The sequence below is a fragment of the Neodiprion pinetum genome, chromosome 7 (genome assembly GCF_021155775.2).
Source record: "Neodiprion pinetum isolate iyNeoPine1 chromosome 7, iyNeoPine1.2, whole genome shotgun sequence".
NCBI lineage: Eukaryota > Metazoa > Arthropoda > Insecta > Hymenoptera > Diprionidae > Neodiprion > Neodiprion pinetum.
The window spans coordinates 6,903,482-6,930,736 of record NC_060238.1 but is presented as its reverse complement, the minus strand read 5'-3'; the positions used below and the strand labels follow the sequence as shown (position 1 = coordinate 6,930,736).

Genomic DNA, 27,255 nt, shown 5'->3' with positions numbered 1-27,255 from the left:
TCGTTCTGCGCATGCTCGTGAGCGTAATTTGCTTGAATTTGCCTGAAAGTTCCATCGGTTTCATCAAAGAACGAAGATCACTCCATATTTGTTGGTTAAAGAGTAAAAGTTATTGATACGTGGGAACTTGTACAATGAATAATTTAGTTATCGTGATTATGCAAAATCGGGAAAATCGAATGCTCAGAATACGACGAACACTACGCGATGCCTCAGACCCATTCAATATAACTTATATATATTTATATTATTTATTATATATTTTATATATTATACTTCTGTCACGTTCATTTTCTTCAACAATTCTTTCTGACATTCACAACAACTTTTCTAGGTTATCTGACAAAATGGAGTCAACTTTCGTGAAAATGTGAGATCCCTATACCGGAAGTGCCTAGTTACTTCACATTTTCACTCGAGAGATCCGTAATAGAGTGACTAAACTCACGTGAGATGAAAATGTGAGAAGTGAGTAAACTCGCTCGAGAACCGTAATAAGCCTCCAAATCATAATTTCTCCTAAATCAGAAATAATGTGACGTTACTTGACTGACTGCGCGACTGTCAGTTTTTTCAAGCAAGTGATAAAGGAGCCAATTGAACAAACGCAACGGTAATTTTTTGTTTGTAAATATATGTCACAAATGTTAGGCACGAGCATACAGGGGCAAAAAAAATTGACAATTCCACTGAAAAGATAAAAATTAATAAGTAGCAAGTCGAGCTGTCCCAATCTCCTGAAATATACCTAGCAGTTAACCTCTAAAAGCTGAAAAAATGTGTATCCATACTTCGATATCGGACATGCTGTGGATTACTCCTAAGACATTTAAAATTTTGGGAATCTCTCCTCTATCTTTCGGCTCCAGCAAGTCATCATCACTGCTAGATGAAGATGAAATTAGATCTAATAAAAGAATTGCTGTCACAGCATCTACTTAGACTCTTTCACGATCGGCAGCCATAATTGCACTGCTTTGACACCGACTCTCGATTCAGGGCAATATTTTACGCACTCAGTGCCAAGTTCACGCACCCGAGCTGCCAGTGGAACACGCTGGAAATACGAGTCTACCGCTAGTGCGCTCTCAGTTCACACTCAGTGCAACCAATGGAAAACGCTATCAGTGGTTTTGATTCGTGTCGGAAAATGATGTAAGAAAAGCTCCTTGGATCTAGTGTCAAACTTCTGGAATTGTCGGGGAGTGCTACTGTAACGTCACAGGCCGATGAACTAGGAAAATTACATTCGGTTGTACAGCCTGCGAATATTACTGTGACTCATACCTTATTGTCTTTCTTGCTTCACTATATTGTTAACAAGCTCTGTTTCAGTTCCACTCACAGTTTCACTAGATTTTTGATATAGCAATCGACTTTTCCACCTACATTAAGTTGCTTCGGTTTCCGGAATTGCGTGATGTTTCGACCTAACCTAACATTTATAGAATCCTGCTAAGTTGTGGAAATTAGGGTATTACAGAAATAAATAATTGACCATCGCGTTATCGCAATTCTTGATTTAATTTCACAAGGTAATATCTACATTACTTAATTAAAATGGTTGATGAGATTCAAAAGAAACTTCAAGCTGAACTTGATAAATTTAAAATTGTTCAAAAAGGTAAGATCAACTCTTTCCATTAAAACACTGGATTGATTTTCTCTCGACTCATTAATTCGTTAGAAATATTTCTCGATATCAGATTACCACAAGGCTCTTCTACAACGGCAGCAACTCGATGGACAGTTAAATGAAAATACCGCTGTAAAACAAGAGTTAGATCTTTTAAAATCAGGGAACGAAGTTTTTAAGTTAATTGGTCCGGTGCTAGTCAAGCAGGACTTGGAAGAGGCAAAGCAAAACGTTGTCAAAAGAATGGAGTACATTTCGGCCGAATTGTAAGTATCGCCTAAGATATTTCTAATAAAAATTTTAAACTTCAGTACAACATTAGGCAAAACAAGAGTATGAATACTTTGCAACGAAAGGCCATATACAAGATTCTTACTACCTTCGTTACGAATGCTAATTGAATAAATGAAGTCACCTTCATTCAGCGATGTTTGATTTCTTCCAAGTGTTGATTATCGGTCAAATACATTTGAAGTTTGCGAGTGTTTCAAGATTCACGTAAAGCTGAAACTAGCAGCCAAAGGTGCCAACGTTGACTAAAAGAAGGCATAGTGCCGAACAATCGTAATTCTGTCAATTTGATTGGAAAGCTGATACTTTCACAGAATTACAGATACATAGGTATAGTAATAAGACTTGCCAATCGAAGAGTGTTTAATATTGTTTTCAGAAAACGCACTGAAGATTTGATAGCAAACCTGGACAAAAAGCAGGATACTCACCGCGAGGCATTGGCTAAACTTCAACAATCCTTTCAACAGGCTCAATTGAAGGCAGCTATGAAGGCCTAAAAACGATCGGAAAATACATAATTGTTAATAATCTACTAAATAATTCACTACTGCTGTGTACGCTTTGAGATTATCTTGTCATCTGAAGTCCCTAATGTGAACGTTATAATTCTCATTCATATTTTTCATTAAATACATTAATTACCTAATACATAATTAGATCTAAATTTAATTTACTGACCTCGTTTAAAACCTCAATAAAGAATATACTTTTGAAAATTATAAAATCATAGATCCCTTGGAAAAATAATTAAACAGTAGATCAAAAAGGTACCATTGCCTCTATTTAATAATCTAATCTTGAAGATGTTGAAAGGAATGTTTCAAAATTGAAATATTAAAAATATATGAAAACTATATATAAAAACTAAATAACTCAATTAAAAACTATAGCAGTAACTAGTTATTGCTTCTATTTCTGTGCGAAAAAAGATCGTTTGTGGTTCTTCTTATTTCATGAAATTTAAATACTTCCATTAACAGAGTTCGACTTTCGTATTGATATTCGTAAATTGTGCTGTATAAAAGTCATTGTTCAGAATGCGAAACTGGCCAATCTCTTTTAATTCGTTGGAAAATTTCATTCAAAAATCCTACACGTTCAAAAAGCGTAGCCCACAATAAGGTCTACTTATTGTTGATCCGTTTGTATTTCTTCGTAGTGGTAGTTTATAAACGTTTACTATTTAATACCCTCGATAAATAGAGCGAAATAATTTTCTCGCTGAATATTTGCAGTATGAAGGATTTATTGTCTACTGGTAAAACAACGGGCATTCTAATGATTGTTAACATCGCATTCACACGTTTACAAGAGTCTTACATAAGTTCTCTGTCAACAACATATAGAATTGAAACTTGTAAATAGATCATCCTGTTTACCAATTAAGTCACTGCAGATGTATCGTATAACGCAGTAAAAGAGTTGCGTAGTTTTTCGAATAAGAATCAAGTTGTACGGGAAGTTACGTTTGTTTACCAGCATTTATAATCGAAATATGTCGGCAGATAATTTGAATATTCTATTATGCGGAATCATATATTTCCCGATTAATCTATACTAGTAAACATCACGGAATCATTTGAATTTTTACATATCTGAATTCTACCGTATAGGTAAGAATACTAAACAAATGCAAATATTTGTCATAAGACCTTGACGGCATTGGTATAATTACTGAAACAATTTTTTTCCCTTAGAATTGTTGATAAAAGTAAATTTTACCCAACGACTGTCGGTGATTCATATTTTGGGATCAAATTTTTAGCAAAAAAAAGCAGTTATATAGGCTTCGTCAAATAAAAATATGCCATTAGTAAAATAAACAAACATGTAATATTATCCCGTAGTGTACTAATTTCTTTGCGAACCAAAATCTGATTAAGATGAGGAAACACGAGGATGCAATAAAGTGACCGCATTTTTATTCATAACTATCAAGTGCAAGGTCTTTAAAGTTTGGATATATCTCCGGTAGAAAAACTATTTTCGTAACATTTTTTACGATGGATTTGATAGGATCAGTTTCCGGCTAATCCGACGCCCACGACAACTCTTAACTTCATTCGTTTCCTCGTAAGTTCTTTTCATTTTCTATTCCATTCGAAATTTGAATGGTCAAACAAGCTTTCAAGTCTTGCCCTATTGAATATACATCGTTATCGATAAATAATAAGCCGACGCAGTATTTATAAGCAGTCAAGTTTCGTTGTTATAATATATGCCGTGAGGTCTCGAATTTCTTATGATTTAAAATTTCAATGGGAGGACAGGCGAGTAATCGAATTGCTGGGTTTCGAAATGAATTACAGATCCGAGCACCGTTCTTTTTTGCTCATATATTTGTTTAATAGATAACATAACAAGCGGGTATCCGGCCCCAGTCGGTAGCGCGAACCTCCTCCTAAACATAGTAATTATTATCTTTATCGTGTATATAATATTTATAATATGGTAATAGTATAATGATTCGTATCTACAACGTTGATATAGAAAATATGTTTATACAAATAGGAAAGTATATATAATATATTATAATATAATATACATATTACAACGATTACGTACATAATTATATATAATATCTCAATATCATATTAAAATAGAATATTATTGTTGCCAATTGTATGACGCTGGTGCGCTGGCGCATATACATTGTATTATCAATTTTTATTATCTATATTCTTACATTTCGCGTGCGCGGCCGAGAGGTTTAATAGGATTTCACGTTAACGTTAGTTGGGCGTAATTAATTCTTTTGTTAGTATCAACGCGTCTTATTATTGTATACACATATCCTATATTCAATATTGACTCAAATTTGTGAATTATGTAAGGGTATTACACGCGTGTCTGACGCCAGGTTCGTGTATTTCATGGTCACGTAAGTTGGACGTGGGCACAACTGCTGACTTTCACTTTAGCATTTTATTTCAAGCCCTACGCGTCAATTGATATGCGCAGTTCAAAGATTCTTCAGGCGAATGGACCTCAGCCAAGACAGTTGAACTACGTTACGATATGGACGCAATAAAAATAACCCCGTCAATCCTGCTGGTCAAAGATCTATAAAATCGTGATATTAATTCCTCTTGATTAGTTCATAACCCTTCTCTAAGACAGATGCTAGAGGATGTGAAACGAATTAACGAAAAATTATTCATGTAAACTTCAACTGGCTTTCTGTGATTATTCCGGGATCGAACGTGGAGGTGTAGCTATAAAGCAATATGGCGACGAGAACCGAACTATCGGCAAAATATTTTATGTCAATTATGCGAATAGAAAACATATACAGACAACTTGATGCAATTTGCGAGGCTTTAGTTTTTTCACATGCAGCCGATAACCTGTAAAAAATACGATAAAAGTGCTCATTAAAAATTAAATACGGGCCCCGAAATTAGGTTAACGTATTTTTTCGCCACCAGATGTCACAGCGTTACATTTCCATTCCCAATGATAAATCGTCGACCCCCCCCCCTCCCCGTATTGTACAATTTATACACCAAGTCCGATTACTCGTTTAGAACGCAAGTGCGAACAAGGGCGTCGATGACGGAATAAGGATCACAGTTACTACTGGGCCTCCTGTCCTCCAAGTACCCTTTCTTGTCCTCGGCGACGCCGCGAGGTATACGAATACTGACGTTCCTGTTCGCGACGCCGGCGCTGAAGTCGTGGATACTGCTGGTCTCGCACTTTCCGGTTAAACGGCGCTCGTTGTCCTTTCCTCCGCGTGGATCGTAGGCCTGGATGTGCCTGAGGTGCTTCTTGCTGAGGCGGTCGATGGCCCTCTCGATCTCGGCGATTCCGCCATCGGCGCGCATCGTCTTCGTCGAGAAATTGGTGTGGGCACCAGCGCCGTTCCACGCTCCATCGACGGGTTTCGGGTCGAGGGTCGCGATCACGCCGTACTCCTCGGCGATGCGGTGGAGGATGAACCGCGCCATCCAAAGGTCGTCTCCCCCCGATATACCGACGCAGGGACCGACCTGGAACTCCCACTGCGAGGGCATCACCTCGGCGTTTGTTCCGGCGATCTTCACCCCGGCGTAAAGACACGCTCTGTAATGAGCCTCGACGATTTCCCGCCCGATCACTCGGTCAGCACCGACACCGCAGTAGTACGGTCCCTGGGGTCCGGGGTAACCGTTCTTCGGCCAGCCCAACGGCCTGTTGTCGAAGTCGAGGAAGGTGTACTCCTGCTCGATACCGAACCACGGCTCCTGATCCTTCACGGCTTCCATCGATTGCATGGCGGCGAACCGCTTGTTACTTTCCGTCGGTGTCTTGTCCGGCTTGTAAGTCTCGCAGAGGACAAGCTTGTTGTCGCCTCTTCGGAAGGGGTCGCGATAGATCGCCACCGGGGTCAGGTAAATGTCACTGTTGGCACCGTCCGCTTGGTACGTTGAACTACCGTCGTACGTCCAAATTGGCAACTCTGCAAATGAACAAACGTATGGTATGAGCTTCGTTAACTAGGTTCATCTTTTCTGAATACTGGCATTGTCACTTCAATGCGTCATCTGGCGGAAAACAAATTAAAGTAATGCAATCAGACTGACAGCTGAGCGTTGATCGACGTGTTTTTCACGTGTGAATGGTAGAACAGATGTATTATTGATGTTGGTTAATTAATTTACATGACATGAGTGATTTGAAACTCCAAGAAGTACGATTTGCTTCCATTAAAATTAAAAACTTAGGTTATGTGGTGATAAAATGACGCCGATAATCAGGTTCTGACGTCATGAGGACATTATCCAATACTTGTCATCACGACAGTGGACAGCAAGGTATGTGGAGATTCTCAAAATAATCATTATATGTATAAGGTCACTAATTTGCATCGGTAATCCGTAATGAGCAATTCTTTAAATTGTCGGTTAATATATCATGCCGTAGTATACAATTTCATTACAGTGATTACTTCATGATTCGAGAAAGGTATGGTTATTGTTTAGTTTTTCTACTCCGTATCACTAAAATTTGTAGCACGCTTTATTTTGCATAATTACGTAACGACTTGGCCTTGGTATAAATATATTCCCGAAACCTCTGGAGACTTTCTCTTATAAAAAGGATTCCAGCATCCAAATACGAGATGTAAGATATTGATAAGCGTATGAACGTAATTTATGCACATATTGCAAACAATTTTTATACATGGGTACTATACGAATCCACGCAATTAAGATAAAATGTATTACTCTATGTGATAACAATGTAAAAGTGACTGTGTATAAAGCATTCACTGCTCTCTTTTTCGCAATTAAGCGTACACCTCCAGTGAAATAAAAAATTATAGCGTATTTAAAACGCCAATGGTTGTCCACATGTGAACGATACGTTTACGAATCCCCGCTAGATTGTCAATTTACAGTCAACAATGTAAAAGTTGACCGTAACCTGACTTGTCGTAATTAGAAAACATCCAAGCGAAACTTCAAAATCTCAATAATTTTCAAAGTTTTCTGATCGTATTGCGTGCTATCAGGGTTCTTTTAACAAAATTTCATAGTTTTAAAGTTATTAGGCGTATATGTACGATTGACGGAGAGAATGATTAATGACCTCTAGGATTCTACTCTGACTAATGAATTGCACAGTTCCTGGTACGTGTACATGTATCATTTCTTCCAGGATAATTCATCGAGTGGACAACCAGCGAGTGTCGCGTGACTTGGTAAACCGTCGTTGGATGTGATTATCCTGATATTCAAAGTGTTTCAACCAACCCTTGGGGTCCTTCGGGATAAAATCGACGGTGCGAGTCTTGCTTCGTAGTCCCTCGCCGGTACCATCGATCCAGATGTACTTTGCCTGGATTGTGTTCTCAGGCATGGGAAGGTCCAGGTACCGATTCAAGAGGGTCTTATCGATCCCAGCGTTGGGCGAATCCCTCAACACTGCTCGCGACATCGTGGTGCTGAAACAACGTTTAAAGTACAAGTTAATATCACGTAGAATTGTTTCGTCGATGTATAATGTCTGATCAAGGCCCACAGCGTGTTAATAGCTAAACACAGCGGAATGAAAATAACGGAACCACTTTGTCCTCGTACTTGACAAAAGACAAGTGTCAACAGACAAAGTAGGGTAAAAACACTTCATCAACCCATGCGTAAGACGATGATAAGAGACCATTAAACTTACGACGGAGACAAGCTAACTTTGAGTTTGCCTAACAGCTGTTCAAAGTCTGATCAGAGCAGTGTTTGCATTTTCGGAACATTGATATATGTATTGCTTCTGTAATTATACACAGCTACGAGAATACCAGATGATCACCAATAATTCCTGTGAACCATTTCTATTCTCACAGCTAGAAAGAAGATTTTCTATACTGGCTTGAAAATTGAGGGTCTTTCAGTTACGGCTCACAAACTAAACGTAATCTTTTTCTTTTTCTTATTTTCGTTTTCATCGAGCTAAAGAATTTTCTATGCCATTTTTTTACACTGTGATTTTCCTTGTCTACAATTTGATACCCTGCATGTGTCAATCTTTCAAACCCCTCGCATGAAGCGTGGATTGAATTGACCATATCAATTGTTTTGCCCAATTCCTCACTTTTTATTTTCCAAGAAAGATTCATCGAGCGAATGAATTACTTCACCCCTTACACTATACTTGTAGTCTTGTGGGGTACCATTCAGGCTGAAATTAGTGGGGAAAATTGGGCCTATTTTTAGCATCAAAGCTGTACTGGTGAAGGAGATGGAGAACTCGTTCTAAAACACTTCGCCCATAACTTCCAAGCTTTCTTCGCACCGGATATCAGGCTTGTGGCTGTAACCTATCAATTGCTAGAAACGAACGGTGTGAATCACCTGCAACTAATCGTGTATATTTAATAATGCTGTTTTGAGCCTGGAATATTGACGCCCACGCAAGCTGCACATGAGCAGTGAGCTACGGTGCACGCATATTACTGACACTACACAACGCATTTACATAAACCCTCTTGCCGTCAAGTCATGGTTTATGCTTTCTAAGCTTCGTCTCTCTCAATTGACGAAGTGTTTCAAACTTGGAGAGTGAAATAGGGACACAGAAAAAAAAAAAATAGAGTGTTAATTCACTTCGACAAAAGAAATTACTGTACACGCTGTATAATGTGTTTAATGTATCAGTTCCTTGTCGAGCGTTACGCAATATCAGCTTCGTGATTACAAAAAATCGTATGCCAGTTAATGACCCATCATGTACGGTAATACTTAAGAGCTTATTGTGCTTATATGCCTCATATCGATAAGATTTATATAGGCCAATGCAAGCTATGCTCTGAAATTATAAGGCACGATACGATAAGATTGAACGTTCATGGGTAAAAACAGTTTCCAGAAATACTCTGCGACAAGGTTATAGTATGATTAAAAATGTTTTTAAAACAGAAAGTGCCGGCAGGCTGTACGCATGATTGACAAAACCAAAACTGTAATAAATATTTCTGATTCGGTCTCTTTTCGATAGTAGTAAATGGATTTTCCAAACCCTTGCCTTGGTGCATAAATGTAAGTAGAAAAATAACCGTTCGAAATTTCAAAACGAAACAAATATCGAAGGAAATAAGTAAGAAGGAACGTTCGTAAATCTGAGTTTAGGTCCATCGTATATGAGTATCTTATCTTATCTTATCTTTAATGCGATCGTTTGGTAGAATTTCACAGCTACTGCCATTGTGACACTTAATCCGGATTATTGTACACTCACGCATGTCAATCTGGCAATATTCAGCGATTGTTATCAGCTGTGACCTTTGGTCAACCGTATATTGTGCTTGTTTAACCAACACACTTGGGTACATATACCTGCACATATACGTATATCGTGTCGGTAAAGGTTACGTGCGTTAATCACTGACATTGTTATTGTGAGTATCGTGAGTGCTCGTAGAATGAATTATACGTATTTCGTATCGACCAACCAAGGCCTGTGTACTGTGTGGTAGTAAATTCACGTACATCAGGGCGAATAGGGAGCCAAGATTGCTTGGAAGCTTTGACGATGACCAAAAACCAAACACATGAAATATTGGAGAGCTAGTTGAGTCGTGATTTGGAAATTTAACGAGGCGATGGATGGTTCAAAAGCCGCTTCATTCACAAAGATAACGATGTTATGCCAAAGTCCAATATTACGAATAAATAAATAAAAGCCAGACTGCTTGAACAAGCTCTTGGTAAACATTGAACTCAATTTCGAATACCGGATCATTGGTTTAATTTCCCGAAGAGCTGCGCAGTCTAACAATAAGATAATCAATACCTGAAATGGCATCGCTGATTCCGAAAATTTACGACTCAACTGATTACAGAGTTGATACAGGACCTCCAAGATTGAATTACCGAAGAGTATAGGAGTTCATATTTATATCCCAATCTTACCTTATGCATCTGGCGAGTGTAATCCACGGTGGTTTGCACCCTACAGACACACGCTGGAAAATACCAGCCTCACATATCTTAATTAATATCCCCGTAGTCATTATAAAATGGCTCTATAATTTGTAGAATTAACGAGCTCGGTTTGGCTTCTGATTCCCAAAACGGATGCCAGTCCTTGCGCAGATGGACTCGCAAACTACGTTGCTAATATCACAGGTTTTTCAGTTGTTGCTGTTTACAGGGCTGGTTAATCTTTGAACACGTCACAATGATTAGCTGCGATATTTCTTTGGGGGCGAAGAAAGTTATTGCGTCACTGATTATACAGAGCCAAGCTGAAAACTGCGAAAGCTCTCCAGTGGAAAGCAATGTACTGCCAACTCCCGCCTGGCCTCCCTTATATACTTCACCCCACCTTGCATCCTCAACTCTCCCTATAGTCAACGGGATGTCCTATATTTGGCCCTGTGGTTCCCATGGGCTTTTTGTTCCCGCCCTTCGAATGGCGTTTCTGTCTTCGCTTTACAAATATTTGTAGAACTCGACAAGGTTCGATCGGTATAATTCTTGGGCTTATATGTAACCCAACGAATGAATGAATGGTCGTTAAAAATTCGCGTCGAAGACAACAAATCAAGTTTAATAATATACGATATATGAGTCAATGAAACCCGGCAGAATGAAGTGATTGGCATCAACAACTTTTGACCTGTCCTGATTCGATATAACTGATCTGATCGAATGAGATTGAACTCCAGTAACGTTGGGTTAAGGAGGTTGTGTTTAACGGAGAAATGATACTTTTTATTAATCTTATTACAAGGTAAGAATATATTGAGTTTGTATCAAATCGTTCGATTCGTAAGCTATGCAAATGTCTTTACGAATGAAAAAATAGAAAATACTGCAATTGTAAACAGAAGCTATAGATGTCGATGCTTTCTTTCAAATTGTTTCAAAGTGGTTAAAAAAACCTCTAGTAGATTCGTTACGATAGCTTGTTTTATTCAGAAAATTATTTTGTACGAAGTACTTATACACTTTTTTTATGTATCATGCTGGAATTATTGGACTATACAATTTTACGATATCACAGTACCGATATCGATTATGATAATAAAAAAAAATCACAAAATTGATCCTACCGTTGAAAAAAAAGTGTTTCGGTGACTGTGAAAAATGGTATTTTGAACAAAACGAGTTGTCATAGAGTGAAATCGAACTATACTAGAGATAATCAAAATCTGTTCGAATTTTGAACAATTTTGAAGTTATTTGAAGTAAAGCATCGATATCTAAGCTTTTATTTTACATTCGAGCATTTTTTATTTTTTCATTTTTCAATACGAAAATAGTAATGATACGATTACTTAATGGACGATTATTTCGTAATAGATTTATTAATCAGTGTCGATTTTACTCAATCAATCAACTTCTTTGAATAGTTTGACCAGAATTAAAAGTTCGTAAATACGACTTCATTCGAGAATAAGAATTCCGAGAAAGTTTTCCATACGACAAATCGATCTCCAGATTCTAACTGGCTTATGTCCAGCCCACATTTAAGCATATTAAAATTAAGAATACGAATATTTCTTTAAAATATCATCCATCAAAAAAATTATTCAAAAATCTGCTATCGGGGTCTTGTTACAGTATGGATCGGAAAAAGTTGATATTAGTATTTCAGATAAATTTCTTTTTACAAGCATATCCACCCCGGTATTTTCGCTTACATTAATTGTTGAGCGCTTCTGTGTTTCGCAAACGCAACAAAAAGTGACAAAATCGCGGTAAAAGCTGCTCCAGTTGAGTTACTCCTACAGAATTCTTTGCAGCGAGGCCAGACGAATTATCAAACCGGCTGCGGTGCAGGTTTGTATTATACAAACCGACGGTCATGGTATGGTTTTACTATAGAGAGCTATATATTCTCACGATCTGATCACGGCCTTAGCATCTATATCCCTTCGAACAGGTATAGCCAACGAGCATTACAGGGTGTCAAATTTGAACCTGCTTCACCCACGACGTTTTTTTCCATTAATCGAACGTCATTTTTTCGCACAAAAATGACACAAATTAGTTATTTGTTCGCTATAAACGTTCGGCAAAAAGCAGGTTAGTTTTTTCATTGGTTTATAGTTTGTAAATTAGTGCTAAGTTAATTTAGAGTTATTTGTAAATGTTTTATTGATAGAAAATAAGATCAAGATTAATAAGCAACGCTCTTTTCACGGGATTGTTGTGAAAAAGGAGGAGAAGGTATTCGGTAAAAGATGTTGCAGAAATTGAGACGTTCTGTGAATAATAAATAAAGTTATTTACGAATTTCATATCGCTGGTATCGTCAAGTGCACTGGAAAAGTTGATTTGAATTCATTATTAGATTTAAGTCGTTCCACCTCTGTTGCAAAAGTTCATCAGAGAGATTCTGTCAACTTTAGTTTATCTAAAAGTAAAAGTCTTCCAGATAACTAAAGACCAGGATTTAACCAGCTAAAGATTTCACAAATTCACAATAACTAAAAAGGAAACATCTTAAAAAAATCACCAATTTATCTTACGATATAAATCAATAAGACTTCTCGTAACGAACCAAATAAATAAATGATCGTAATAAAATAAATTTTAAGATAAAAATTCGGAAGACAACACCTTTCATCACAAGTTAAAATCAGAAATAAGTTCATATGTAATCATAGCCACAAAATTGGAAAAATTATAATCTTTCGAAGAGTAGCAATTATTGATTGGATTGAAATATGAGACAGGAGTCATAAATTTTACTTGCATTAATTTAGTGTACAAATTTATTTATAACAAGTTTCCTCTTACAGTAAAGGTATAGATTGGAACGTTTGCGGTGAATTGCGGTGTACGAACGATAAATATTCAACATGTAATTGGAAAATTTCTCCACTTATAATACGAACAATACGTCGTGGATATACCGGAGTTTAAATATCACCTCATAATGGTGTTTTCTTTCATCACAATACTTCCTCTGTTGACCAATACACGTCTATTCGCATGCCCGTGTACTGTATTTTTACTGTCGCATCGGTCAACTTCAAAAGTGGAATGCAGAAAATCTCTCTATAATGAATGGTTTGCTAGGACCCTTTGAGAAGCATATTTTTCTACTAAACAAATTTTGAAGCATCGCAGATGATTTTTAGGTTTCTGGGGTCGAAGATTACGATTCTGACCTCAGAATTACAAAATTCAAAACGATGACAATTTTTTGAATTTTTCAAATTCGTCTCGTTTTTCTTCAATCTAGCGTACCGAAAATTCTGAAAAAATACATATTATGAAACTGTGTATGAAGAATACGAAAAAAATATTCAGAGCCTCAGCTGTCTACTTGACAAAAAAAAAAAAAAGGATTTTTTTTCTTTGAAACAAACCAGTTTTTTCACGTTAATTGCTTGTTACAAACATGGCAATAAATACATTATCGAAATTTAGTCTGAAATTTTCCATGACTTAGGCACCCAAGAGTCTAAAAAATGTTTATCTGCTTATAAAAAGTGCATAAAAGTATTAGAAATTTGAAAAAAAAGTGAGACTATACCTTCACGGGAGAACTGGGTTGTTTTACTATCGTTCCAAACTTTCTTCTTATGGTTATCAGAGAATCTGTATAACTTTAGGTAAGGATTTCAGAGCGACGATATTACGAAGATAGGAAATTGATTCAGTTGTTGATTCAAGTTATTAGACAAATAAAATTTTGGGATTACAATTCAAGACAATTTTGTATTATTTTAACGATGAATCGATAATTGATGTGGCGATTGCTTGAAGCTGATGTATTGCACCGTTAGTGTGACTACACAGGGTTTTCGTATTTCGTAGTAAATTTTCAAAATACAATTGACCCCATTTAATCGCAACTTACGATTGTAAACGAGATTGTCCGTGTAAAAAATACCGTGCTATCAGCTTCACTGTCATTAAAAAAACCGAGTCACTAATCAAATCCAGATTTGTTGATCTCGGAAAGCGAGCTGCGATCCCGGAATGAGGCGATTCAAATCAGTAATATCAAGGCACAAGGTGCGATACGGAGTTGTAATAAACAGAGGCAATTATATTATTAATACGTGCATGCAGCATAACTTTATCTTGTTTCAATCACTCGATCTACGAGAGGTCCGCTTTCTGTCCGCGAGTTTGACCGAAATTTTCACGTGATAGAAAAGAACGTGGCTCGCAGACAAGGGAGCAAAACAAAATTAGAAAAAAAAAAAAAAAAAAAAAAAAACGCAGACACGCGAGAAGCTGCCTACGCTATGTATCCTGGTACACAAAATGCAATGTACACGTATGCATGTGTATCGTATGTTTTATCGTCAGCCAATTATCACGTGATGAAATCGTGAGACGCGAAGCAAACAGCTAATATATTTTAACCTTTGCAACCATTACTCCGTTCCTTTAATGACGTGGAGGGGCAAAAACGTGATTTTTTACTATACTATGTACTACAACGCACTTTGCGCATAGTAATTTCATTATCTCTTTTCGCCTCGTCACGTGCGGAGATAAGGATTAGATATGCATTGTACGTACACTATTGCTCTGGAAGCGTTAGGCCGTTGCTCTTTGAATATCGTTAATACACTTCTCACAAAAATTGACCTGCCATTTTTTTTCTTTTTTTTTCGTTTTTTGTTTTTCGTGTAAAAAAAAAAACAGGTTATTTCAAAACGCCGTAACTTTGGGAAAAGTGTGGGTAGACTAATGATTAAAAATGCATTTTAAAGCTTGAAATGTCTGCTTTGAATTACGGTATTAACTTTTGATCTACGTCTGTTCGTCTCGAAGTTGTGCCACTTTGAAGCAATTTTTGACGAATATGCGAAATGCGGCTCAACTTCAAAATACTGTACGGGACGGGAGATGCTATCTTTTTTTTTTTTTTATTAATTTTGAAGACGAGCGTTTTCAAGCTTACGAATTTCCCTTCAAACTTCGTTTTTGCAACTTTCTCTACGATTTTTCCTCGTCGAGTTACAAGGTATTGAACAACGAAATGTCTTAATAAGTTTGACCTACCGTAACAGGCGAACGAATCGTCGTAGCAGGATTGTTAAACATCGATTCTAAAGATCGAATCTACCGCTTTTCAAATCACCATTGTAACATACGATGAAACCTTTATTCCAGGTTTAATTTCACCCCAAAGACGACGTTGTAAATCCATTAATTAAAATTTTAAACTCGATTCAACGCAGCTTGTGTAATAATGGTGATCTAGGTGTCCCCTGGTATCATATCGAAGATGACGGTATCCCCTTCAAATCGCATTTTTAACATCAGCGCAACGATGCTTTCTTGCCGAGATATTAAATTTTAAACTCGAACAAGCGCTCTTCAACTCACCCTCGGCATTAGTTTTACTCCAAGGTTCAAATCGATAAATACAAGTCATTCGATACAACAATCAGTGTGACGACTAAAAGATCTTCAAGAATCAGTGGTTTCTTTGCTTTTTTATCTTCAGTTTGAGTCAAATCAACATCAATACCGATGTCAAGACGAGTGTAAAATTCTGAGTAGACGGTATTGTTTACTCGGATTCCAGAAATCAACAATTAGGCCGCATACGTTTCTAGAAAGTTCGTGGATAAAAAAAGCACAGATTGACCAAACGTTACAACCTTCTTCAATTTTCCTGTTTATTCACGGTTGGCAGTATTCCGCGAGTAAAAGATGCGTGACATTAACTTGACAGGGAAACCGGGCATGTGCTTTGAATCGTGAAACAAGTGATTTATAATTTATACAACATATACGGGATCAGTTTTCTCATTTAGACTTGATATCGCTGGTGCCAAAACTCAGTGATAATTATGTATCCGAAAGTATGTTATTCCCAGACATGTGATGTACGAGTATTGCGTCTGGTTCGACTCAACTCGACACAGATTGAGCCAGCGGTCGTTTACCTTCTCTAGTAAATTTCCGTCATCTCCTGGCAGACGAAAGGAAAAAAGAAAAGAAATATAATCAAGAAGTCCGGCAAGGCTTGGTCGGCTCGAAACCCTCGCAATACCAGTTGATTTACCTTTTCATCTCAAGGATGCTTACCTACCACGTCTACACATGTATTACGAATAACCAGCTCTCAATGCGGTATACAATGTATGCCTTGACCTATTGAGAGTTTCGTTACTCTTTCAAATTTGCAATACCGTCAACGACGAACAGTATGAAAAAAGAAAAAAAATCATCAAGATAAAAGCACCATTTCACAGGTTCAAGTCGTTCGTGTATTTGAGTATTTCAAAACTGTTCCATATATGTGTGTCTTAACTCTTTGAGTCACGCATTATTGTGCTGAGTCAACTTTTGTAAGAAGATAGTATTCCATGGTTTTTGGGGTCGTTGATTACGAATGTGAAATCGGATCTTAAATATTCGAGATGGCCGAGCCAATATCGTGAGCGAAAATTTCAAGTTTAATGAAATCCGGTAAAAAAAACTGAAAATTTGAAAATTCAAGATGGCGAATCTGGTATGGTGGACGAAAATTTTAGACTTGATTGAATACGGTCAAAAAAATCTGATTTCAGATTCACAATCACCGACCCGAAAAACCCCTGGACAGGGTTTTTTCTCCGGATTAGATCGAATTTGACATTTTTGTCCGCCATATTGGGTCTGCCATTTTGAATTTTTAAGATCCGATTTCATACTCGTAATCAGCAACTCGAAAAAACTCACAACTTATGTAAAACATGTATAATTGTAGCTGGATAACTTTCGCCGAAATGAATTGTTCCTTCAATTTTCACGATTTTCTTCAATCAATTTGTTTCTAATAATAATAATTTACGTTATATCGCAATAATTAGTCTCGAGTATTGAAAACCGATTTTAGTATACTATCAGAAATAGCAAGGAACCGCAAAGAGATATGTTTTCAAAGTTTTCTAAATATACGTAAAATGGATATAAAATAGGTGGTCAGTAAAGTTACCACTTTGAGTCAAAGGGTTAAACAGAAGTCAGTCAACTTTCCAGCCGTGTAATACCGGTTGTCTCAATCCGAGATATTTTCACCTTTTGGCAATATCTTCAACCAGGTCAGTAATTACGTGTCTTGCAGATGATCTTTAAACTTTGATAGATCGAAAAAAATCAATGCCCTCTCATATCAAACAAGTTTTCGTGCCTTTCGTCCGAAGTCCGTAATAACGAATGAAAATTGGTGTTATCGGCCTGCTGACGTATACAGTATATGTCGGCTATCAGCTATATCGTAAACAAACATGTCACAATATACTGACACTGTAAATATGATGTGATGAAAAATACTTCGAAATTCTGCTGACGCAAATTCCATTTTTCGTAACAATACAGATAAGAGCACTGATTAACAAAGTGCCAAAAAAAAACACGCGATTCCAAAAAATAAAAGATTCAAATCATCAGCCTCAACGTATAACGACATGATTTTTCTTGGTATAACAATAATAATTTCATTTTCGCTCGGCAAAATTTCTACACCAACTGTAACTTCATCTCCGATATATGCCTGATGTTTGTTTCAACAATTTCTCATTGACATGAAATATCTGCTTGGTGTGAAATCGCAAACGATATCAAATTCAACAACGTCGATACAGCCAAATCAACTCTCGATTAGATAAATCTCGCAATGTGGTTATCTTGCAGTTTGACCCTATACATGTGGCCTGAACGAATGTTCAATGCACTCGGCACAGATGTCGTCGTATCGTGTAGTATAATGATTTTCGAACGCTATAAATAGACAGGGACGAGGTTAGTGAGAGTATCGCGTGTTGATGACAATAAGTCAAGAAGAACTTTACACTTCTCATGCCCACCATTCAAATATACATAGATGTATATATGTAAAAGGGACGTTACATATTAGTCGAATAATACGTTTCAGTATATACCTGCTATATATATATATACCATTAGTACGTTATACAAGTTATGACACACTTCCAATTGCGTGTTTCAAACAGAAACTAACGTAAATTTCTTTCTTATCCGTCAAAATCGAACGAACCGTATAATTTTGGAAGAGAGAAAAAAAAAAATAAATCAAATACACAAATAACGAGGTGTTTCTAAACATTACTAAGACCTGAAACTTTTTATTCGAAGTGGAGCCTGTTAGTACCGATTTCCTATTAACAAAACTTTCCTCTGCATAGATATTCGCATCTTTGATATTGGGTTATCGTATGAATTCCCCGAACTAGAACTTCATCCATGGGGTGTTTCACCGGAGTAAATATTGACACCGTGATACGCTTTATAGAGTGATTGGAAGAGATTACTTGAGAAATGAATTTTACTTTGATCACGTGATTTCTCATGATTTATAATATTCCATATGATTTCGTAATATTGTAAAGAAATTCGTGTAATCCTAAATGATTTCTCATGACCACCAATGATTACCTTGATGATTAACAATGCATAATTTTATTTCGATATTACCGATTTCAGTGTGATTTCGGAGATTACAAAGTGATTGCTCACGTAATTTCTCATGATTTCTTAAGATTGTAAAGAGATTTCTGTAATCATAAATGATTTCTCACGACTACCGATCATTACCTTGATAATTACCAATACAGAAGTTCATTTTAATATTACCGATTTCAGTATCATTTCGGAGATTACAAAGTGATTGCTCACGTGATTTCTCATGACCACCAATGATTACCTTGATGATTAACAATGCATAATTTTATTTCAATATTACCGATTTCAGTGTAATTTCGGAGATTACAAAGTGATTGCTCACGTAATTTCTCATGATTTCTTAAGATTGTAAAGAGATTTCTGTAATCATAAATGATTTCTCACGACTACCAATCATTACCTGGATAATTACCAATACAGAAGTTCATTTTAATATTACCGATTTCAGTATCATTTCGGAGATTATAAAGTGATTGCTCGCGTGATTTCTCATGATTTCCAATATTTCATATGATTTCTTCAGATTAAAAAGTGATTCCTGTAATCCTAGATGATTTCTCATGACTACCAATGATTACCTTCATAATCACCAATACAGAATTTTATTTTAATATTACCGATTTCAGTATGATTTCGGAGATTACAAAGTGATTGCGACGACGGCGAAATGATTTCGAATGATACTGACACCTGAATTGCTTCGGTCAAACATCCCTTGACTTCATCGTTTCGATGTGATTCTGGTTAATGGGTTTGTGGCCTCTGGACTGTTTAACGGAACGATGCGAAGTGTTGAGAACAACAAAAGAACTTTATCGCTGGCCAGTGTCGGTGGCTATAGAATCTCGAACCGAGAACAGCTGTACCGCATTTCATGCGTGACTTCACATTGGGTCAAGTTCCCATTCGGATGCCTGTGAATTTTCTTGACACTCCGCCAAGTTGTAATTAGACAGTTACTTAATTCTTGGTACCATCGATGAAAGCAACGGGCACTGACGATAAAAGGTTCGGAAGACTTATCGCTGTTAGATTTTATTTTCAAACAATATAACACAGCGAAAAACCTGATTCAAGGTGAAACATAATGTCGAATACAAAGTAAAATAAAAAATACAACTGCGAGTATGCAAGCAGCGATAATATTTCGTACGACTGCATTTATCGGTAATCATCTCCAATTAAAACATCCATACTGCAACGACACGTTACGTCATGTGCCAGTTTCGACATTCTACCGCACGGTGTGTTGATATTAAATAAGGTACAGTAAAACTTTTTCACTGTCCTCAGTTGTAAACTCATTCAATATTACAAATTATTAACACGAGTATCTGACGACAAGACAGATCACGATGTTTAAAACAAGGAATACAATATTGTAAATAAATTATGAAAATCTTGAGATGCAGCAGCTGGTCCGGTAAGATGCGAGAACCTTGTTGCCCCACTTGCCGAAGGCAATTCAAGAACCATTGGTAATTAAAGTCCTTCAACTGCAATGGACTACGTCGTATGTATACAAATGACACAACCCAACTTCGCAGTCAGACGTACAAAAAAGCCGGCAAAAAATACGACACGCCGTGTATTATATGGCTTGATATGAACGTTATGGTTACTTTTTACGTGTCGATAAGAATCAGCGTCAATTATTATAAACTGTACAGCAATATATCGATAGAACGTGATAAGATTCGGCAAGTAAATCAGCGATGGCGATAAAAGCTGTCGCATCGACGTCGATAAGAATGCCAATTAGAAATTCCAAGTACCTCACGACTTGGCGGATAAGATCAGACCAATAAATCAGACGTACTTGTTACCTATATCAATGGTCTGACTTTTCGTCCGCTAACTTGCGTATGTAACGTCTGTTTTTATCACATTTCGATCACACGAATCAAATCGCTGGTGTTACACTATGCACGGAAACCGATCAACAGGTACTATGGATACCGATGTAGGCATTCTCACTTCCTGGTACTGCATTGACCCTAATTGGAATAACACTCGGCAGGTTGGAATCGCACGTACACTCAAAGCTCGATGATAACTGTTATGATACTGTAAACAGGCTATTCAGGTCAAGAGAAATGATATTGTCATGTTTTGTACAAGTTTATCGGAAAGAGAAGATATTATTCGCCATTGGCCAACAGGAGGCAAACGATATTTTCGTACGTACTTCTTATCGGCTGTAGAGACTCGATTTGATTGCTGTGTGACGGTAATTAAGATACACGAAAAAGGGTCCGTTAATTTATAAACCCATTATACAGATATTTTGTTTTTCTTACAAGCAGCAAAGAAAATTCTACATTGATATAAGCTTCGTTCTGATACCAGATGAGTTTTTCCTCTCCATCAATTATCAGTTGTCGACTTTTAGCCGTGAGCCAATGATGCTAATTCGATTAATTTTCATTTTCCCGAATTACTAATAGCTATAGTGTTCATTGATCGGTAGGCAGGCGAAGCCGTTGCATAATGTCGTTATGACGTGCAATCAGATGTTCGGCAATAGAGGCAACAGGTGTGATTATGTGCGAACGTTCGCAAGCTGAATCATAAAGTGAGTGTACCAGTTATAGACCCTGTTCCAATTATTGACCTTTTTTGATTGTAGCTGTTTGACCCTTAGGTCTAAATGTATCAAAAAATAAATTTGTACTGTCTAAACCTCTGGCAGTTGGTTTCAGTTATCCAAAAATTCACAATTCAATTGGGTCTTAACGTGTCAATAGCCTCAGAGCTAAGCAATTTCGAGACATTGACTTCAGACTGCACTCTGAATCGGCAATTCCATGCGTAACAAACAGTATTTTTTAAAACAATCCGCACCACTATTCGCAACGCAAATATTGTAAACACTTTTCGAGATAATAAGAAAAAAATTTCTGGAACATTTATTTTTAGAAAATCCTTCGGAAGTCATTAGCTCGGAATTCTGAGCACAAATCTTCCAACCTTGACCAACAGCCGAGGTAAACAATGATTAAATTAAAAGCAAGGACTGTTTATCTAATCCAACCAGCAAACTCTACGCCTTTCGAAATGTGTCACACTCGTGTTGACACAGCATTTATTATCGGTTAGTTACCGAGCGTTTATGATTCATTCGAGCCCAAGCAAAGGCGTCACCCTTAAAACTTGAATCTCTGGTTTCTCTTTCGGGGTGTATTAAATATGCCTTCGCTAACTCTGGTTCTTACGCCTATCTGACCCACTTGACATGGTTAAATTGTAAACAGGTATTTACTAGGACATTAAACACCAGCTACTAATATCGCTTCAACTTTTAAGCTAATCGATCCTTCTTCTACCAAGCTGAATTACAACGTGATCATCTTCGTGAGAAAGTTTTGCAAGACTCACATTTGAACCGAGGTAATGTTTTCGGTTATTTATCATACTGGACGGGGGTAAAAACTTGAACGGATCAATATTTGAAATGTCCGATGAATCGAGATTTCGGACGATTCATTTTTCGTTATTTTATTTTCGCATGTTTGAAATTTCGATATATCGTTCGTTTCGAACATTGACCCCCACCCATCATACTGTTTATTTTACGGCTCATAAACCCTCAAGCACAAATGGCCATGATAACTAGTATGAGACTACTATAGTACTATTATATTATAATTCCCTGAACTATTGTGATGAACACATAATGGAAGTAATGACACCTTCGATAAATTTTCACATTTGATTAATACCAAACGTTAATAGAAGCCATTTAAGATAATCACAGTGGAAATTCCCCCTTTGAAAGTGTGAAAACGTACGTTTACGCTTTTTTAATTACGTTTAAACTTCCCAATGTAGGTCAACCTCTTAAGCATTATAAATAACTTTCATTTTTCGAAATCGTTCGATGACCGCGTATCAATTTAAGGCTCGGCAATTCGTTACATTAATAGGCAGGTATATAAAGATGTGTGCCTCCAATGCTACACAAAAAAGACACAAGGTAGATACCGTCAGTCCAGTTTATGAAAAAATGTACAGCTGCTCTCGACACGGTCCGAGATTATTGCGTTGATAAGCTTATCATTTTCACAGTACACGCACACGCATGTTATTAGGTATTATCACATTTCCTTGAAAATTCGACACACCCGTACGCATACGTTATAAGAATAAATTTGTATATTTACGCTCGCTGCATAGGATTTAATATTAAATCTTGTCGCGTGTAGTTAAATAATTGGTACTTTTTTACGAGTAGACACTTATTACAGTTCGACAACTCAGTGACGCGTTCGTCGTACCTACAAAGGTGCGTTATCAATGATGCATGACACTAATTGGCTAAATGGCCGTTAAGGATGACTGAAATCCAACGAAATGAAAATTAACTTCAAAGGTGGTGAATTTTCATCGTAATTGATGGAGTAGAAGCTGTTATTCAGGACAATCAACTCGATGGAACGTGTTCTTGTAGAATCGCTTATCAATTGGATGTACAAAACATGAAAATGTCACGGAAGTATCGCGACTGCAGACATACAAGAGCGGCATTTAACTAAGCAAAAAGTAAAAAGGAAACGAAGAAAAGAAAAAATCAAAACGAGATAAACGCGAGAGACGAAAAAAAAACAAATAAATAAATAAAAAATCGTTGTATATTGTGAGAGGAACCTTTATTCAAGAATGTAAACCACGCAAGGTTACGTCATTATGGCAGAGTAACGGCGTGTATATAGTTGGCTGTGCGGACTCGTGGGGGAGACTGGCAGGAAATCAGCCAACCACTCGGAAAATTAATTGCATCATCGTAAATGAGGCTATTCTAAGTCGTCTGTATAACATTTCTCAGCTGTGAGGTTACTGTATCCATAAATTTGGTCGTCGATCGAGTTCCTTTGGAGATGGAAAAGAAATGAATAAAAAATTTGTAAAAAGTCTTTTGAGAGAATATACTTAACAAAAACTGAACAAAGTCGATTCGATAATAGAGACGGAGAAAGAATTAGTTATAGAGAAGGAAACGTGGGATTCTGTTGCGGTTAGAAAGTTGCGATGATTCTCTCTCAGGTTTAAAGACGTACGCGTTGTACTTAATCAGGTGGAGTGTGCAATTTTACTAAACCGCGTGCCCTGAATAACGAAAAACTTCTTTCTTTCAGCTACTCTGTCCATTAGATTCCTTTGGTATTCATTGACACATTGACAGAAAAACAAAAATATATATGTTCGTTTCAAACGGTTGTTGATTATATCTGATCAAAACATCATTTCACTTCTGAAGGTCGGACGTTTGCTTACGTTGGATTCCCACCAACTACACAATTATTCTTGTCATCGGAAAGATGGTTAAATGGTTTATTCGATTTCGAACCGTTTGTTTCAGGACCGTTTAATAAAGTTCAAACTTCATTGTATGCTACTTTTCAACGGTCAGTAAATTGTCTATAAAAATGCTTTCGAGTTAACCGAGAATGACAATTTTTCTTCGTTTATTGCGAATGTGACAAATAATTAATACGAGGTTGATGTTAGTGACGTTACCTACTTCAACGATGCGTGTTTAGGAAAATCGTTACTTCACACCTTTAGGACTTGTCTGACATTCAGCTAATAAATCGTAACAAAGAAATAAATGTTCACATTTTGAAAAGCCAACTCCTTGAAAGTCGTTCGAAAATTGTAAAACGATTTGTTTCACGATGTTTCGTTACGTTAACGCAACTGACTTCAGTCTTGTTTCAGCTTTAATTAATACACCATGTGGGACATGGATGTCTTTGAACATGGCACAACATCGAGAACAGCTACAGTCGTCGGATCTATTAGTCTCGGGTGTATTCCCATGAAGCTCTTTTATTCGAGACCAGTGCCAACGCATCGCGAGAGAGTTTTGTACTAACGGATGCATCAAGTATGTATAAGAACCCGAGGCAATATGCCTGCAGCACAAAGAACGAAGCTGAGCGAGTGCAGCTTGGACAAAGGCCCGAGCATGTGCCAAGTTCTCATAAATATTTACACCGTCTCTGTCGAATACATGTGCTGAACTGACAATGAGAGATTCCTGGTCTCCTTTCATAACTATAATAACCATACTTGGAAGACCAACAGATCCAACTGATCATACGAATCGAGAACGTGTAGACCATGAAATTTTTTTTACCGACGAATCAACTTTGCTAACGCATTAACATTTACGGTATACGGTAATTTTTTTATTCTTTGTTTCGTTTTCAGTCTTTCGATGACGTCGATAATTGCTAATTTTGCACTTCATCAGCCGTGCCGCACGTGAATAACACGCCAGTTGCCAATGAAACGGAGAATTGTAGTATAAACGGAGTGAAAAAAACTCGTTTAATCATCACGGAAATATTTTTCCAACCGATAGCGTCGTAGGTGATGTAAAGTTTAGAACGTGGAATAGTTTGTGCCTGGGGGAGGCGGTTCCGTTGTATTTCCGCGTGCCTCGCCATGAGTAGCTTGCGTGTCGTACACAAGGTGGGCACATATTGTACGTATACATAAAACCATCTAGCACGTGTTCCATGAGGCAGTGTGCCAAGAGGACGAACATGGATGGCTCGGATGAATCAAACCGAACCGAAATGATTGTTCGACAAATCGACGATGGTTTGAAAACTTATCGACCCTGAGTGGCCGCAACTTTTTATGTAATATACACGGAATTTCAGTTTTATTATATTCGTGAGAAATGGACTTGGAAAATCGATTCCAACGTTTACTACGAATCGGTGAATCATGAGGCGAAGCACAGGAAAATCAGATGCGAGAATAAAAAAAAAAAAAAAAACTGCGCCCAAATTAATGTACCGCTGGAAATAGTCAACGTCGTTTCAATTCAAACTGCTGCCAATAACTAATGGGTTCGAATCAATTGGGACAGCTTTCAACCGGTAAATTGAATATCGGGTACTATAATTTTTCAGGGGAAAAGCTAGCATCCATTCTTTTTGACGCACGTTCTAACTTGCCTAACCCTGATGTGAATGAGGAATCGATCCAGGTTGCCATAGCTACTCGCTACAACAAACCTTCGATTCGTCCGCCAAGATCGAGATGTCGAAATCAAAAATTGCCCGCAGTTTGAGTCAGAGATTGTTCGGGCAAATTGTTTCACAAATTTTCGTAAAATTTTCTACACCAATTCGCGGTCCAATTGCGGTACGAAACTTCACCTGGTTACACAGCGTCTATTTCTGACGGATACAACCTTCATTTTTGAAGTATTAAAAAAAAAAAAAATAATTAAATGATGAAATTGTTTCATCCAACTCTTGAATAAAAACCGCTTCAGATTTTCCACTATATTTTCCTCTTTCCGAAGCGGAAATTTTCATTTGTTTATTATTAATTGAAAATCGGTTATTTCTATACAAAATTCGACTTGACATTTCGATCGCAAACCGTGGGGGCGGAAATATTTAAAGAAGAACGAGTCGTGACGAGGGTTGTAATACCCTTAACCGTGTGAAAGGACCGTCGAAACTTTCCGTCAAGGCTTGAAGCTGATGAAAGTGGGAAGTGTGAAATCGACAGGTCGAATATCGTTCGAAACGGTAGAAAAGAAAAGTCGCGCGCGGTAAATGTAAACCTAAATCAGAGATTCGTTAGTGGAATTCCGATCCCTGGGTTATCTTACCTGAAGATTTATTCTTCTGATATAACTGGAAGCTCTTTCTCTGTCCGTCCAAAACGACGTCCGATAACTGCGACCGTCTTTTCTCAACGCACGACGATTACCGACTGAGCAAAAATCTTATTCTTCACCCACGCGCCGAACGGTCATCAACTGACGAGTCAGTTTGCTCGCGACATTTATGTACAGTTTCGAGCGCATGCGTCGATCATCCCTCCCCTTAGCCGATCGCCTGCCAAACTCTCTCACGCCATGCTCTACCAGCCGCTACCACCACCACCACCACTTCTGCTTATCGTGACTCTCCTTTCAGTGCACAAATCATCATCCTCGAAGCGGATGCATCGACTTTATACGCATGTGTAATGTAGGCGTGATTAACAACCGCAAGGCAACCCTGACTGTACGTATGATTAGGGGGACACTATAAACTGCAAGGCTCCTGCTTTGCTGCAGCGTAGTTTCGCCCAGCTGTAAAATAGTATCTCGGCTTGTACGAAGTTGTTTTATCACCGATGTTGAACCTCAGGACGACTTTTCTAAGTCCCTTAGTCGTCTTAGGGCCTGACGGCGGGCGGCAGTCCGAAATGATTGAGGTCTACTGAAAAACGGATAATCGACCACTACTGGGCCTCTGCACGCAGATCACCTTAACCCACAAATGCGTTGGTCCAGGATTCCTGAAGACAGCGTGTAGAGTAGAACCTCGATTATCCGAACGTCGGCATAAGAAGTATATTTTTAATGCGTATTAGTTTAATTTTTAATACATTGTTGCTCGCTAAAAAATTTGGAGCAACCGTTCGTCAACTGACAAT

The 27,255-nt window shown here is 37.5% G+C and overlaps 2 protein-coding genes across 3 annotated transcripts; one reads left to right on the top strand and one right to left on the bottom strand.

Annotated features, from left to right (window-relative positions):
• Positions 1-1,159: 1,159 nt before the first annotated feature.
• Positions 1,160-5,297, top strand: Pfdn6 (prefoldin 6). Of its 2 annotated transcripts, none has more exons than XM_069137993.1 (3): positions 1,160-1,624; positions 1,688-1,902; positions 2,307-5,297. In XM_069137993.1, exons 1-3 carry the CDS (start codon positions 1,568-1,570, stop codon positions 2,425-2,427), a joined length of 393 nt encoding a protein of 130 aa, XP_068994094.1. In that variant the 5' UTR covers positions 1,160-1,567; the 3' UTR covers positions 2,428-5,297. The 2 variants fall into 2 exon arrangements, with proteins under 2 accessions (XP_068994094.1, XP_046492187.1); XM_046636231.2 differs by having other exon boundaries at positions 1,285-1,624; positions 1,707-1,902.
• On the bottom strand, positions 4,252-26,601 carry Gs2 (glutamine synthetase 2). The gene is made up of 3 exons (XM_046636229.2): positions 26,441-26,601; positions 7,669-7,859; positions 4,252-6,371 (listed from the first exon to the last, which is right to left on the bottom strand). The coding sequence occupies exons 2-3, from the start codon at positions 7,850-7,852 to the stop codon at positions 5,446-5,448; spliced, it is 1,110 nt and encodes a 369-aa protein (XP_046492185.1). The 5' UTR covers positions 7,853-7,859; positions 26,441-26,601; the 3' UTR covers positions 4,252-5,445.
• Positions 26,602-27,255: the final 654 nt, after the last annotated feature.

Coding starts and splice junctions, on each gene's coding strand:
- Gs2 (XM_046636229.2), bottom strand. CDS start 7,852: ATGTCGCGAGCAGTGTTGAGGGATTCGCCCAACGCTGGGATCGATAAG. Junction 6,372..7,668: donor TATCCCGAAGGACCCCAAGG/GTTGGTTGAAAC, acceptor GTTCATTTGCAG/AGTTGCCAATTTGGACGTAC.
- Pfdn6 (XM_069137993.1), top strand. CDS start 1,568: ATGAGATTCAAAAGAAACTTCAAGCTGAACTTGATAAATTTAAAATTG. Junction 1,625..1,687: donor ATTTAAAATTGTTCAAAAAG/GTAAGATCAACT, acceptor TTAATTCGTTAG/AAATATTTCTCGATATCAGA. Junction 1,903..2,306: donor GAGTACATTTCGGCCGAATT/GTAAGTATCGCC, acceptor TATTGTTTTCAG/AAAACGCACTGAAGATTTGA.